The 16,309-nt window shown below is 44.3% G+C and overlaps 1 protein-coding gene across 1 annotated transcript in view; it reads left to right on the forward strand.

The window, feature by feature from the left end:
- The window catches only part of kmt2cb (lysine (K)-specific methyltransferase 2Cb), a 60,471-nt gene that overhangs the window by 28,538 nt on the left and 15,624 nt on the right, over positions 1 to 16,309 (forward strand). Inside the window, exons 19-37 of the mRNA XM_056420219.1 lie at positions 28 to 192; positions 547 to 653; positions 764 to 835; positions 972 to 1,184; positions 2,475 to 2,594; positions 2,870 to 2,995; positions 3,092 to 3,222; positions 4,237 to 4,429; positions 6,855 to 6,947; positions 7,243 to 7,290; positions 8,138 to 8,278; positions 8,390 to 8,422; positions 8,734 to 8,880; positions 8,967 to 9,108; positions 9,221 to 9,456; positions 9,593 to 9,666; positions 10,694 to 10,891; positions 11,123 to 13,078; positions 15,980 to 16,281. Of these exons, the coding sequence (XP_056276194.1) occupies positions 28 to 192; positions 547 to 653; positions 764 to 835; positions 972 to 1,184; positions 2,475 to 2,594; positions 2,870 to 2,995; positions 3,092 to 3,222; positions 4,237 to 4,429; positions 6,855 to 6,947; positions 7,243 to 7,290; positions 8,138 to 8,278; positions 8,390 to 8,422; positions 8,734 to 8,880; positions 8,967 to 9,108; positions 9,221 to 9,456; positions 9,593 to 9,666; positions 10,694 to 10,891; positions 11,123 to 13,078; positions 15,980 to 16,281 (4,497 nt within the window). The remainder of the gene's footprint in view (positions 1 to 27; positions 193 to 546; positions 654 to 763; positions 836 to 971; positions 1,185 to 2,474; positions 2,595 to 2,869; positions 2,996 to 3,091; positions 3,223 to 4,236; positions 4,430 to 6,854; positions 6,948 to 7,242; positions 7,291 to 8,137; positions 8,279 to 8,389; positions 8,423 to 8,733; positions 8,881 to 8,966; positions 9,109 to 9,220; positions 9,457 to 9,592; positions 9,667 to 10,693; positions 10,892 to 11,122; positions 13,079 to 15,979; positions 16,282 to 16,309) is intronic.

Consider the following 16,309-nt stretch of genomic DNA (forward strand, 5'->3'; position numbering starts at 1 on the left):
GACCTCTGTCCTCCCTCCCTCCTGCAGGTGTGTGTCCTGTACCCAGTGTGGTTCCACCACCCCGGGTCTAAGGTGTGAGTGGCAGAATAATTACACCCAATGTGCCCCCTGTGCCAGCCTTTGCACATGCCCCATCTGCCTCGTGGACTACAGTGAAGGCACCGTGATTGTGCAGTGTCGCCAATGTGACAGGTGTGTTTCTACAAATCCTTGTCGGCTCAGAATAAATTAAATACCATCTTTTTTCTTGTTCTTTTTTTGTTTGTTCCTTCTTATATTTAATATTTGTATATTTAATTTAATTTTAGTCATTAGTATTGTATTGTGTATGCATATATGTTGTATATATACATATATATTTTATTTTATATTTTACTTTGTATACTTCTTGTATACATCTTTCATCCCTGTTTTTTATATTTTATTTTTTATTCTCGTGTGTTTAGTTTATTGGTGCTGCTACTGCTACGACAAATTTCCCCTTGGGGATTAATAAAGTATTTATCTATCTATCTATCTTATCTTAACCGTCTCTTCTATTCACAGATGGTTCCACGCCTCTTGTCAGGGTCTCCATTCAGACGAAGATGTGGAAAAAGCTGCAGACAGCAACTTCGACTGCACAATGTGTCGATCTTTCAAGACCACTAAAGGTGTGTGAGCGCAGTGTGTTTCTCATGTGACTGTACAGTAAATCGAGACCTCTCGTTCCTCATCCCTGCTTTTTATTTGAACGTCTCGTCTCTGTCCTGTGCTGCTGCAGTTGTGACCAAGGCAAGAGACGTCATTGAGCCTGTACTTATGACGCAGATTGTCACAAAGGCTAAAGAAATGGGTACGTTCAGAGCTTCAACATGTGTGGGTTGTAAATGGCATAAAAGGAAATGGTTTTATTTTCTGCAAGATGGTGACTCGGTTCACGGTATATGTTCCTTCTAATCCCGATTGCTTCTTTGATCTGGTCTTTTCAGATCTGTCGAGGACGTACACCCAGGACGGTGTTTGCTTGACAGAGTCGGGGCTTTGCCAGCTCCAGAGTTTGTCTGCCACGGCGTCGCGGCGCAGGAAACCCAAGCCGAAGCTGAAGCTGAAGATCATTAACCAGAACAGTGTGGCGGTGCTTCAGGCTCCCGTCGACCCGCTCTCAGAGCACTCTCGTGATGAAGACGCAGAGGACAACAGAGGTACTTGTCTTCCACGCACAAGCTTCTTCTTTCATCTCCGAGTGCTTATTAGAGCCCTTCAGTTCGGTGACTTGATCAGTACTGGCTTTTTTGTCTCTCTGTTTTCCTCCTTGTTTGACTTGGTGTATTTGGTCATGTACATAAGTGTGTTTCACCAACTGACCCTTCGCTAATCCCCTCCCCCCGCTGTCACTCAGTCAAGCAGTCAGAGCTACCAAGGAGCCCACACTGTCACTAACTGCACAAAACTGTCACATTTTGGTGAGAAAAAGCTATTTCAGAGAAAATCCGACCGGAGGTGCCTAGTAGGGTGTTCTCTGCCGCAGGGCTGTCACTCATCATCAATATGCACTTGAAGGATATATCTATCCAGGATGTCAAACTGAAAGCTCACAGAACACAGTGAACCACCACATCACCTGGCGCTCCAGACAGAAGACAATACAATTAATTACTGTTCCTGTAAAGTCGGTTAGGTCTATATTCACCGTCAACAATAGCAACATGTGTATGGATTGAGATTACCTTCAGTAGCTCGGGTGGCATAGAAATGCTATCGCTCGGTAACGATGTGCTAACGTGTATATATCAACTTCCAACCTTTCCGGCTCGCGAGTATCACTACACACAGCGTTTTACCACGACTAGCTGCACGGCAACAACACCAGCCTGAACATTTCAATTTAAATCTTTAAATCTGAAACTATAGCATCAGAATCTGTGGAGCAGACCTGGATAGTTGTCAGGCTGCTTTGAGCTGGTCGGTGCTATAGAACAGGTCCCCTGTTTTCTACTTGTGTATTGTTTTGTGTGGAGATCAAAGTCTGGTGTTTTGGTCACAAGATAGATATAAACATCATGAAAACAATACAGACTAGTACAATTAGCTCACTACAGCTTTTAGTTTCACAGTCTGTTTCAATAAATAAAAGTAGCATGAATGGGGCCTGCTTTATATGATCAATAATTACTAAAACGAGAGTAATTAAGCCTCAGTATGATCCAGATGATCGGCACTGAATATCCCAAATAGCTTTAATACAATAATACCTCTTATTTATTAATCAGAGTTGAAGAGTTGAAACATCAACGACAACAAAAAGTGTATGAAAAAGTCTGACTGGATATGATTTCCTTTATTAATGCATCGTGAACTTAATTTCAATCGGCTTAATGTCACTGGCTGTAGTTCCGGTGGGATTGCCCCTGGTGGCTGTGTTGGGGGGCCTGGTCAGGGTGTTCTCTGCCGCAGGGCTGCCACTCATCATCAATGCTCTCTCCCTCTTGCAGAGGCGGAGCTCCTCGATTGTGAGGCGAAGTCTGACTCGAGCCTGGAGCGAGAGCCAGCAGAAGAAGACTCCAAGGGGGCGGACGGTGGCAAGAAGAGGAAGAGGAAACCGTACCGGCCGGGTAGGGCACCTGATTGAAGGAGACAGCTCCTCTGGAGCGTAAAATGGTGCAGTACATGCCCGACGTTGTAGCTGGAGCAAAGCACTGCCATCTCAGGCCCTCTGATATACACACAGGGCTCTCTAGTGTTGCTGAGTCTTCATGCGGAACGCACTGGACAATTAATGCACCCACACAATCAGACCCTACGAACGTTAAATCACATCATCTCCGCGGTGCATTTAAGTTTTGTTTATTGATAAATTGCTAATAAATTAATACCTTCTCTGTTCAAGGAATTGGTGGGTTCATGGTCCGCCAGAGGAGCCGTCCCGGTCAGGGTCCAGGCAAAGCCAAACGAGCCCTCTGCAGAAAGGATTCCACTGGCTCCATGTCAGAGAATCCCTTTATAAAAGATGAGGGTCTGTACACTTCTACTATCAACACACATCTGTATTACAATGCCGTGTCCCCTCAATTCAGGTTTTTATGTGATGTCATTGTTCTCTTTGCTGCAGGCTGGACGGAGACTCTGCCTGATACCCCTGTGGACGAGACGCCCCCTGGACCAGAGGTGCCAGAAAAGATAAAGAAACGCTACCGCAAGAAGAAAACCAAACTGGAGGAAGCGTTCCCCGCCTACCTGCAGGCACGTCCCCTTGGATAGCACACTCTTTAAAAACATGTTTTTTATATCTGTATATAGCCATTTACAGTAACCCCCTATACAACTGTTCTGTGGTATATAATATCTACAAATAGTCATCTTTAATAATAATAAACTTTCTTTTATCCATTTAATCAGCTTGTTTTGCCAACACGGTTTCCATATCCTAAAAAGGGCTTCGTGACAAGAAAAATATGGCGTCGGTCAGGACGGCTTATTTCATCAGCTGATGAAATCTCTTGTTTTTCATTGTTGTGCAAGCATCCTGTTCATATGCACAGATTGTCTGTTCACGTCATGCCATATCTTCATAAAACCCCTTTTATCTTCGCCCGTGGGACGGTTTGGAATCCAAAGTACATTGCCTGGAAACCACTTACTGAAACTCGGTGCACGGTGCCCCCTTCTGTGGGCGTTTTTAGGAAAGAGGAACAGCCTCAAGGAACTCTCTGCAGACGATCGGAACCTCTGATCGGGCTCCTCGTGGCTCCTGTCTGGCAAAAGCTTAAGCGGAGATGACTTCGAGGCTTCTCGTCTCCAGTCAGAATCTGGGTGTCACCATTTGTTGGCCAAAACGCCGACATTTGTGATGTGCATTAAGACGCCGTCAGTGCTGCTCTTCACCTCCCCGCGGTCGGGGGATGTTCAGTCCGACATTACAGGTCCAACACAGTGAAGCACATTTAATGAATTATTGAAATAGCCACATGTCGGGCTTTTAATGTCTCTGTGCAGCAGGGAGCCGCAGTTACATGTCTTTGAGGATAGTGGATGACTCGTGGGTATGAGTGGTTTTGCGGGTGGTAGGTGCTCGCACAAAACTGAGGTCAGCAGCGTCGAGTCTCTGTTTCTCACGGGCCGTCAATGTGTGCTGAGGAACGTCCGTGTGACGTGATGCGTTTCCCCAGGGCGACGTCGAGAAAGCTAAAGCGGCCAGCCGTTGAAGAAAAGTGTCAACTCTGAGAATTAACCAGTGCTCTGTGTTGCCGTGTGCAGGAAGCCTTCTTCGGAAAGGACCTGCTGGACAAAAGCAAGCAGAGCCGGCAGCAGGGGGTCGAATCGGGCTTACTGGAAGAAGGGCCAAGCCAAGTGAAGAGGAAGCACCTCACCACCGGCTTCCTGGACCCGTCATCGGACCCTCTGCTCAGCGCCTCTGCGGCGTCCCTTCCCACCAGAGCAGTAGCAGCACGTACGTGAACACATCGAGTTCTCCGGGGCAAGGGGCGCAATGATTCATGGGTTCAAAGCGTTGGACTTAACATTAGGTTTGACCAAATAAATTAGACTTGTCGAAAGGATTCAATGAAGGCGTCGGAACAGCCTGACACAACATGGGTATCTTTTTATTTTTGCCATTTTTCTTCTTTTTTTACAAGGACGTCTTTTATTCCCTTTATTGTTATTCCCATTCTCGCCCCCCCGTCCATGCGAGTTTCATTACCCAATCAGAGTGTTGACCCTTTTCACACAGGTGTAAATGGGGGTCACAAAGGTCCAATGAACACGTGTTCAAACCACATTTCACCCATTCATACGAAACAAAGTCGGTGTCAAAGGTCAATCGGTGCTCACAGACTCATTTGTGTCAGTTGTGGCTCTGCACACGATGCGGCGCACCAGCACCGTCACCGACTAACGTCTCGGCACAGTGGAAGGCTTTTCCTGAAACCGATGGGTTTAAAAACAGGAAAACCATCATAACTCGAGTAATGCTTTAATTGGACCAGTAGCTAAACTGCAGTAGAAATAAACTGATTGTTTGAGTTATTATTGCATCCCAATAGTGTAGTAGATAGTAAATCAGTCATTTCTGTTCTTCAAATAACTAGAAAGGAAACCTCTGAACTACACACCTGAATGTGTAGTAATTAAAACCTTTTATTAGCAAATACCAGAGTACAAAAGAAATATGCCAACTTGTAGTGTGGTTTAAAAAAAGAAAAATATGGGTGTGATTGGTGTATAAAGATGTGTATGAATGATGTTAGTGCTGCAATTTAAAAAAGTTAGGAATAGTAAATAATAATCACGTTGAAGATATAAAACACTTTCAGCCAATTAGAAAGACGTTGACTAGTCCTGAGGGAAGCGTAGAACAGACCGCACCGCTGATGAGGGCGGAGGGCGAACAACTTCATTACAGAATATTAAATGGAAGATTGACGGTTCAATCTTTGGCTCCTCGAGTTCGCATGTCAAAGTGACCGTGGGCCGGATACTGAACCCCAAGTTACCTTCCAAAGTCTGTGTGTGTGTGTGTGTGTGTGTTTCTGTGATGCTCTCCTGTGTGTGTGTGTGTGTTTACGCATTTCTATGTTGTTCTTTTTCTGTGTGTGTGTGTGTGTTTACGTGTTTCTATGACGCTTTCTGTGTGTGTGTGTGTGTGTGTACATGTTTCTATGTCGCTCTCTTTCTGTGTGTGTGTATTTACGCGTTTCTATGTTGTTCTCTTTCTGTGTGTGTGTGTTTACGTGTTTCTATGACGCTTTCTGTGTGTGTGTGTGTGTGTACATGTTTCTATGTCGCTCTCTTTCTGTGTGTGTGTTTACGTGTTTCTATGACGCTTTCTGTGTGTGTGTGTACATGTTTCTATGTTGTTCTCTTTCTGTGTGTGTGTGTGTTTACGTGTTTCTATGACGCTTTCTGTGTGTGTGTGTGTTTACGCGTTTCTATGTTCTCTTTCTGTGTGTGTGTGTTTACGTGTTTCTATGACGCTTTCTGTGTGTGTGTGTGTGTGTACATGTTTCTATGTTGTTCTCTTTCTGTGTGTGTGTGTGTTTACGTGTTTCTATGACGCTTTCTGTGTGTGTGTGTACATGTTTCTATGTCGCTCTCTTTCTATGTGTGTGTGTTTACGCGTTTCTATGTTCTCTTTCTGTGTGTGTGTGTACATGTTTCTATGTCGCTCTCTTTCTATGTGTGTGTGTTTACGCGTTTCTATGTTGTTCTCTTTCTGTGTGTGTGTTTACGTGTTTTCTATGTTGCTTTCTGTCTGTGTGTGTGTGTGTGCGTGCGCGCACGTGTATTTCTATGTCGCTCTTTCTGTGTGTGTGTGTGTACATGTTTCTATATCGCTCTCTTTCTCTCTGTGTGTGTGTGTGTGTGTGTGTGTGTGTGTGTGTGTGTGTGTGTGTGTGTGTGTGTGTGTGTGTGTGTGTGTGTGTGTGTGTGTGTGTGTGTGTGTGTGTGTGTGTGTGTGTGTGTGTGTGTGTGTGTGTGTGTGTGTGTGTGTGTGTGTGTGTGTGTGTGTGTTACTTTGTGCGCGTGGGTAAATGAGCATTTGGATGGGCAGGTTGGCTTTAGTGTGATGTAGTTAAAAATCCTTTGAGTGGTCGGCTGACGAGAAAGGTGCTAAATGAATATAAGTCCATTTATTATCTTCTCTGACACTTGAATCAGACACGTGATGTTGGAAGATCTGGTGAAGTAAAACTCGGTTTAGCTGCTGTTCAGAGTGTCTCCTCCTGTTTAGTCAAGACCAGAACAGGTGACATCAAAACCAACGGTTCCGAATCACCTTCTCATGTTCCTTCAACATCGCCATCAATTATGATTTGTGACGCTTTGGTTTTCTTTCCTTTTTTTGTTTCTTCTTTCCCCCCTTCCATCCACAGAGACGTCTGAGGAACCGTTAGTTGATCTATCTGATGTTCTGAACACTGATGCAGACATCTTGGGAATGCTCGGAAAGCAAGGCAGTGTCTCTGGTGCGTCATATATTTCACAGGCAGTCACAGCGGCAAGATTTATTAATAGTCACAGAGCCGTGGGTTTACAAAAAATCTTTTCTTCCCGGTTCGGGAAATTTCCTCAGACAGAAAGTTTACTTTTCTTACACCACTTAATGATTATTTTTAATTTTTTTTAAAGTCACGTTCTCTAATATTACTTTTTTAGTTCATCTTTTTTTTGTTTTGTTCATTGTCTCAAGCGTGTTGTGCTTTTTCTGTCTTCACTATTATTTTATTTTCACTCATTTTATCTGGTTTTGGGTCCTTGTAGGTCTTGATTTTTGCCCCTTCCAGGTTGACAGCTCACCTCCTCCTTTTGGTAAGGGTGCTCTGGCCTACTAATCCCTTGCTTTCGTGCATTCTTCCCCTCTAACAATGTTTGTCTCTATTTGAGTGTGCATGCTTCTAAGCGGCTTCATACTTCAGATTGTTTTAACACTCATAAACTGCTTAGTGCTTTCTAACTCAATGCGCAGTGTTCACTCGAATGCGTATGGTGTGTCAGTCTTATGTCCGTGAGCCTCCTGAGCCCTTTCACAGTGTTTAAAAAACGAATACAAATTCTTTGCTGCTTTATCAAAACTCACAAGGACATTTTGACATCCAGAAAATTGTCAATTTAGAAAACAGAAATTTTAGATTTGGCCTTTGGAGAATGTCCTTCCAGTTCCCAAAGACCGAAGGTTTTCTGTTCTCATTCCTGCGGCTGGATGACAAAAAGCATTGCGGTTACATGTCGTCCACTTTATTCAGCCTGCGTGCCATCACGTTGTGAGTCTGTACGAGATGGAAAGCAGAGAGAAGAGAAAGAGATAGAAGGCCTTATTTTCATAGAATCTGACAGCAGTGTAGTAACCCAGATTAGTTTTATGAGTTTACTTATAGATTGGATTCATATTGTTCCACACAAACATTGACTTGTTGGTATATACCCTTATTGATAATTATGTTGCCCTATCGGTCCCTTCGCAGTTCCCTAAATATTTATTTGATACAACACGGGAGCTGCAATCATTGTTCTGTTTTGATTGCATTCCCCGGCTCTGAAGACAGTTGGTACTTCACGTCTATATTTATGATCACCTTCTCTGTTGGGTATTTTGTGCGTGTGTGTACATGTGTGCATGCATGTTATGATTTGTTTTTGTATGTGTGTGTTTCCACAGCTGGTTTTGATATCGGGTCGCTGTCAGACGGTTCCCCAGTGGCGCTCCATTCTCAGGCTGGCCGGAGGACTCCAAGAACCCTCGCAGAGGAACCCCTGGATGGCATCCTCAGCCCAGAGCTGGACAAGATGGTCACTGATGGTCAGTGAAGGACAACAGTCATCCAGACACTTTCAGTTGTTTGCCACTGTGGTTTGGAAAACGCCCTACAGGATAAATACTGATCTGTTTTCTCAAATTCTCTCGTTTCAGAATCAATTCTCAGCAAACTTTACAAAATTCCAGGTTTGTAATTTCATTATTTTTGTTGCCAAACTGTAAACGTTGGACCCTCGTTGGCCTACACTAATGAATGTGATGTCACAGCTCTTGCGGTTCAGTGTTTTGCGATAGAATGCTCAGATTAGTGAGATTAAAAGCACAGGTGTCTTTAAGGCAAAGAAAAACACACACACACACACGATGATGCAGTTATCTCATAATAGATACAGGAGGAATGAATGTTGACACTGCAGTTCATTAAATTAACCCACGTTTGCGCCTACCTTAATGGGTAATACCTCCACACGCTACATCGTACTGCTGCTCTGTTACAGAGCTCGAGGGCAAAGATGTGGAGGATCTCTTCACAGCAGTCCTCAGCCCCAGCACGAGCCAACCACCTCTACCACAGGTGCCTCACCCCCAGGGTCCAGGGCCCCTCCCTGCCACACCTGGCACTAGCATGCCTCACCCCAACGCAGGTACATCATTAAGCATGTCGTCAGAGCAATCTGTTTGTTAAAAATCTATGCATCGAGCTCACATCTTACATTGTGTGTGTGTGTAGGGAATTCCATGTTTCCAAGGATGCCACTGATCAATGGCACGATGGGACCGAACCAACGCTTCCCTTCAAACCAAGGAGCAGGGCCCTGCATCCCGGACAATTTCTCCCCCCTCAACCATATGCCTTTCACTGACAATCCAAGGTATGTACAGATTCCTTCCTTTGGTCTATCAATGGTGTATTCGAAAGTTAAAACCTTTTCAAACCAGCCTTTCGTTGCGTTTAAAGACAAGTTGTTTTCTTTGTTGTTTCAGGGACAGAACGTTAAATCAGTTGCCTAGAGAGGCAGTTGGTCCATGGCTCTCCCCTGACCATGGCCCCGGCCCTCCAACCCCTGGACCTCTGCCCGAGGGGGAGACTGAAGCCATGTCGAATGCCCAAAGGAGTACACTCAAGTGGGAGAAGGAGGAGACACTTGGAGAGCTAGCCACCGTTGCGCCCGTCCTATACACCAATGTCAATTTCCCCAACCTCCAAGAAGAATACCCAGGTTGGTGTTTTCAATCATCATTGTTCTGCTCTTCTCTGGCTATTTGTTCTGGTCTCAGTGCACACACAAAAAAAATACCTTGTATGCTATGTGAGACTGTTGTCATGACAACTCCTGTTCTTTCTTCTTCCTACAGATTGGTCGACACGAGTAAAGCAAATTGCAAAACTTTGGAGGAAAGCTAGTTCACAAGACAGGGCCCCATATGTGGTAAGATCATTCATTTGCAGATGTTCCTCAACCATCTTGAAGTGTAAACGTGTTCCAGACACAAAGCTCTCACGACTCGTCTCGCTGACGCATCACTGTGCAGAAGGCAGACTCCTCCATTGCATCTGGCCTCTCGCCAATGCAATTTCAAATCTGGCCACAAACAAACTAATTAACATAGGAAGGCCGGCTCCGTGTTAGAACTCACTGCGGATTTAAGTTCACCGAAGTATTTGGATCTGGCAGAGGCCTTTTTCAAAGTGTAAATGTAAAAAGTGTAAACTCTTAATAAACGAGGAATTATGATCGTTAGTCTATTTTGCCGATGTTTACATGGTAGCGGTTCTCTTTCATGGCTTTTGTTTGATTTCCCACTTAACACATCCTAACTATTGAGATCAGCAACAGATGACCTCCATCTTGTTTGTATATACAGTACTAGGAGGTCAAGTTACTCGATAGTGGGTGTAAAGTGGCATAGGACATAAATAAATGTTATTTAACATCTATGGAGTGCTTATCCAGCCATGCACGTTCGTGGATTACAAACAAGATAGATATATTCTCAGAGAGAGAGAGACCTTCTTTTTGTACGCTTGTGTACTAGCATAGCAACGTTCAATAACAACTAGCACGCTGGTGATTTCCTCCACGCTGTCTTGGATTGTATCTATTTGGGCTGCTGATGCTGTTTGGTCCTTTACGCATACATTTGGGAGGGGGTGAAAGGGAGTCTGACTCATGAGAGGGAGCTACCAGTCATCTTTTAATGTAACCATACCTGTCCGTACTGAAGCCCCAATATATCATACTGACATATTTTTTTTAAATGCTATGAAAGAGACTTTAATGGTACATACACACTCATTTTGGCACTAGTAGGAGCGTCACCCCTCCAGTTTCACACTTGTTGGACATTTTAAAGAGTTAGATCGGCACCCATATTTTATTCTGCAATCTTGTGTCCACGAATTGTACTCATGTCCGTTCTATGTTTTTTTTGTTTTGTGATTGATTTGCTGTTTAGCAAAAGGCAAGAGATAACCGAGCAGCCCTGCGCATCAACAAAGTCCAGATGTCGAATGAGACGGTGAAGAGGCAGCATCCGCAGCAACAGCCCCCTGAGGTGTTTGATCCCAACATACCACTAGACACAGAACTGCTGTTTAAAGACCCTTTGAAACCAAAAGAGTCAGAGCATGAACAAGAGTGGAAGTTTAGACAGGTAAGAGTGTATGCAATGAAGTCAGGGAATGCAGCGGCAGGTCCACATTATATTAAGACAGCTAAGAAGTGGTGGTTTAGTAAAGCTCCCTAAACAACTGCACTATCCTCCACATTAACCCTGATGACATTGGTGGTTAGTAGGTCCAGTTCATTTTTGGCATGAGACTGATATTTGCTGCATCCTTTTTTTGACGTCTAATCCCAATCTTCACTGTGCCCTTCCCCACAGCAAATGAGGCAGAAAAGCAAACAGCAAGCCAAAATTGAAGCCACTCAGAAATTGGAGCAGGTTAAGAATGAGCAACTTCAGCAACAGCAGCAGCAGAGCAACAGCCAGTCAGAGGAAGACGGCAACAACAGTGGAAACCAGAGCCCGGCCTCCCAGCCCAGCAATGGCAGCATGTCCCCCGTGCAGCAGCTCAATTGTAAAGACGGCTTTGCCCGGCCGCAGCGACCAGGGACGCCCACTTCAGGACCCCCAGAGGATGTGTTCTTGCGACCACCTCCTCCCCCTCCATCTGGCTCTTCCTCCCAACCGCAGTCCCCACAGGTATTCTCACCAGGTTCCTCTGGCTCCAGACCCTCTTCTCCATGGGACCCGTATGCCAAGATGGTTGGGACCCCAAGACCGCCAAATACATGTCGCAGAATGCCAGTGGAATCTGGTAAATCCCCCACGTCCATGATGGAGCAGCAGGACAAAGGGAGGCCCTCTCCTGCTCATGAATCCTTTGGCTCTCCAACGTCCATGAGCAGTGACCCTTACGCCAAACCACCTGACACCCCAAGGCCCACAGTGGACATGGACCCTTTCCTGAAGCCCATGGGTCCCCCCAGGGCCAGTCAGGCTGCTCAGGGAAGGCCCCCGATGGGTTCTCCAGGCAGAGACCCATACTCGAGGCCCATGATAAGAAATGAGGCCTATCAGCACATGGCCCAGAACAGGATGATCTTGTCTGACCCCTATTCAAGGCCTTTGCTAACACCCATCCCTGGAAGTAATGAGTCTGGCTCAGTCCCTCTGTTCAAAACACCTATGCCCCCTCCTCAGGCTCAGGATCCCTTCAACCGACCAGGTCTACATCCTTCCGACAGGTTCTCCCAGAATCAGCAAATGGACCCCTATGCTCAGCCTCCGCATACTCCCAGACCGTCCGGCAATGACAACTTCACCAGCCCTCCTCGGATGGGCCAACATCACCCTCAGGTGCACCCATTTGCTCAGCCAGGACCAATGGCCCCAATGTCTAGAAACCCCTATGCCCATGCACCTTCCACCCCGAGACCTGACCACTTCACATACGACCCCTTCGCTCAGCCCCCTGGTCCCAACAAGCCGGCTACTGACACTTTTTCGCAGTCTACAGGCAATCAACGACCCATCAACGATCCCGGTGCTCAACCCCGCCCATTTTTTGAGTCCTACGCCCGACCTCCCGGCACCCCACGTCCACATGACAACTATTCAAACACCCCTAACCCATCCTCGGACCCGTACTCACAAGCGCCCTCTACTCCTCGCCCCAGTGGGATGAACCAGTTCACACATCAGCCGCACCCTGGACAAAGGATGTCCCCTTCCCACTCAATGGACCCTTATGCTCAGCCACCAGGAACTCCACGGCCCTCTGTTGGGGAGCGGTTTTCGAAGTCACCGGGCAGCCAGAGGGGGTCAATAGAGCCATTTTCTAGTCCACCTGGGCCATCTCGGCCAGGGAGCAGTGACATGTTTTCCCAGCCTGGGGCTCCCAGGCCGATGCTTAATGACCCCTACGCCCAGCCTCCAGGGACCCCACGGCCTGGTCCTGATGTGCTCAGCAGACAAGGGCCAAGGCTCGGACTAATGGGAAGCCAGGATCATTTCTCCCCACCTCAAGGAAGACTTCATGAGCCCTTCCCTCATCCAAGCTCACAAACACCGAAACACCAGAGCATTTCAGAAGATGGATTTACTCAGTCACCCTCCAGAAGACCGATTCAGACACCTGGCCATGACTCATATGAGCAAGCCCCCACGACCCCTCGTCCACAGTCGATAGAGAAAATGGAAATGAAAGATCAGACATGTTTAGGGAACAATGGAGCTGTCCTTCATGACCCAGTTCAACTGTCTAACAACCCACAAATGTCTGGTATTTCCTCTGAGGGTGTTGCTCTCGCTGAGAGTGAGGAAAGACTCAGACAGGTATTTGAATAGCGTTGTCTATGTTCTATTCAGAATCCAATCACTCATGCGCTACTATTGCACTTTTAGTTTAGCTTTTTTGTCCATTCTCATTTCACATCTCACCTAACAATATTTATGAAGGCGTTTTCTTTTTACAACCTGGGTCGTATTTTTAGGTTTGGTAATCATTTCTCTCAGTTTTTGAATGTTTTACTCCGTCAGTTATTGGGATTCACATTTCTAATTCAACTCGGCAAGAAACAGAAACGGTCAGATAACCACACAGCTGAACAACACCCCCACCCACTTAAAATATACACACATATATATATATATATATACATACATATATACAGGACTGTCTCAGAAAATTAGAATATTGTGATGAAGTTCTTTATTTTCTGTAATGCAATTAAAAAAACAAAAATGTCATGCATTCTGGATTCATTACAAATCAACTGAAATATTGCAAGCCTTTTATTCTTTTAATATTGCTGATTATGGCTTACAGCTTAAGAAAACTCAAATATCCTATCTCTAAATATTAGAATATCATGAAAAAGTATACTAGTAGGGTATTAAACAAATCACTTGAATTGTCTAATTAACTCGAAACACCTGCAAGGGTTTCCTGAGCCTTGACAAACACTCAGCTGTTATAAATCTTTTTTTTAACTTGGTCTGAGGAAATATTACAATTTTATGAGATAGGATTTTAGAGTTTTCTTAAGCTGTAAGCCATAATCAGCAATATTAAAAGAATAAAAGGCTTGCAATATTTCAGTTGATTTGTAATGAATCCAGAATGCATGACATTTTGTTTTTTTTAATTGCATTACAGAAAATAAAGAACTTTATCACAATATTCTAATTTTCTGAGACAGTCCTGTATATACACACATATATATATACATACATATATATATTTATGTGGATATATATATGTATATATATACATATATATATGTGTGAATGTATATGTGTGTTTATATATATATATATGTGTGTAAATGTATATATGTGTTTATATATACATATATGTGTGTAAATGTATATATGTGTTTATATATACATATATATATATGTGAATGTATATATGTGTGTTTATATGTGTCTGTATATTAGGGCTGTCAGCGTTAACGCGTTAATCTATGCGATTAATTTGGCCGCGTTAACGCACTAAAATATTTTAACGCAATTAACGCAACTTTGTTGACTTCCGGTGTGCGTTGGAGTTGATGCACTCCTGTGAGTGTCAAGCTGCGGCAGTCCGCCGCCTTCCTCCCGTCTGCTCCTCCATATTCACAGAGAAGCAGAGGGCGACGTGTCGGTGACGCGAGGCGGAAGGTGAAGGGGACTTTTTTTTTTTTCTCCGCCCCGATGCGCGCGCACACACGCTGGCATGGAGCTCTGCGGCGAGACGGAGAGAGAAGAGTGACCGACACGTGGAGACAGAATGACATGCTGCTGTAGAGACGACCAACAACACACGTTTAGTTTAATACAAGAACAAAGACGTCTTTAAGAAAAGAACCGTACATTACTTCTGCTGTAATCTGGCGCGATAGAGAACATGACAGGGGGGCGGGGCCTCACCCTGATAGAATGGTGGGGGAAACACTGGGATGTGTCACATGCAAAAGACTTTAAAAGGTGAATTTACATGTGTTTGTAAAATCGAGAAAATGAGCCCAGACTCCAGAGGGTTAACATGACACATTTGTCAGTTTACCAAGGCCACTGGTTCTGCTGCTGTTCAGTGTTAAAGATGACAGGACCAATCTCTAATACACCTTTTCTTACTAATCTGAATGTTTCACTGAAGAAACAATTTATCATCCACAATATTAAATACCTCACTGACACTTTATAGGTAGGAGCCTCTTTGAAAACACAGCTCTGTGTGAAGTTTTGTCTTTAAAAAAGAATACAATTAAACAAGTGTCTAAAATACACGCTGTCTGCAGGATTACTCGTTCATTTAGAAGATTTAGTCTTTCGAAGAAAAAAACCCTTTTAATCGCGATTAATTAATCGCAATTTCAAAATGTGCGATTAATTAGTTAATTTTTTTAAATCGATTGACAGCCCTACTGTATATACATGTTTATGTATATATGTAGACATAAATGTAGATATGTATACATATACATACTTTTATATATATGTATACATACTTTTATATATATGTATACATACGTGTGTATATATGTATACATACGTGTATATGAGTATATATACATGAATGTGTTTATGTTTATATATATATGTATGTGTATATATATATATTTGTGTGTATATATATCTGTTGGTTTGTGTAAACATTTATATATATATACACACACACACACGTATATGTTGTTGAAACTGGGGGTTTGTTTACCACCCGTCTGAATATCTGACCGTGGCTGCTGCTTGTTTTGAAACTACAATGTACACAACACTTTTGTCCAAATATTCAAAACCAATAAAAGAAGTGAGTACAATGGTTTCATATCAAATGTGAATGACGGCCATCTCAAGAAAATGATGTTTTCGTCTAGGTAGATGAATAACAAAAAGCAAACGGCAGGCTGTGTACGACCCAATATCCACAGACTATGAACAACCACCACATCATCTGTCCTGCTAACGTCTCCTTCCTGTCCAGCTCATGAACACACGTCTGTCTGCCCAGTAGCTTGTTGAACGACAAATTGGGGGAAAGTGCTCTGCTAACATCTACGCTTATTTCAATCACATTTTATAGTTTGGTTTGTTAACTAAATAGGAGCATGTGAGGTAAAGGAAGTGAAAACTTTGTGGAGTTTAAGTTGGAAGACAATCCGTCGTAACAGATAGAAATCCAGTGTTATTGTGAGCTACTCTCGGCTCTTTTACCTTGTAAGGCTTAAATGTATGTGTGCTTGTGTGTTTTAGCGACAACGAATTAGAGAGCTAATCCTCAAGCAGCAGCAACAGAGGAACGCTCTTCGACAGGAGAGGGGCTCTCAGGACCCTGCCGGCAACATAGCCCCGGGAACACCACGCCCCTGGCCCCAGGAGGGCCCTGGGCATCAGGTGGAAATGTTCAACCGGCCTCCGCCACCGTATCCTGGACAAGGACCTATGAGAGGGCCGATGCGGTTTCCTGGACCGTTTCCAGGTGATCAGCGTAATGAGGGACAACTCCCCAGGGGCCCACATCCCGGAGATGCTAATTTGAGACATCAGGGACCAAGGTTTGTGTGATGCGATATTTAGTACATT

The sequence above is a fragment of the Pseudoliparis swirei genome, chromosome 8 (genome assembly GCF_029220125.1).
Source record: "Pseudoliparis swirei isolate HS2019 ecotype Mariana Trench chromosome 8, NWPU_hadal_v1, whole genome shotgun sequence".
Classification (NCBI taxonomy): Eukaryota; Metazoa; Chordata; class Actinopteri; order Perciformes; family Liparidae; genus Pseudoliparis; species Pseudoliparis swirei.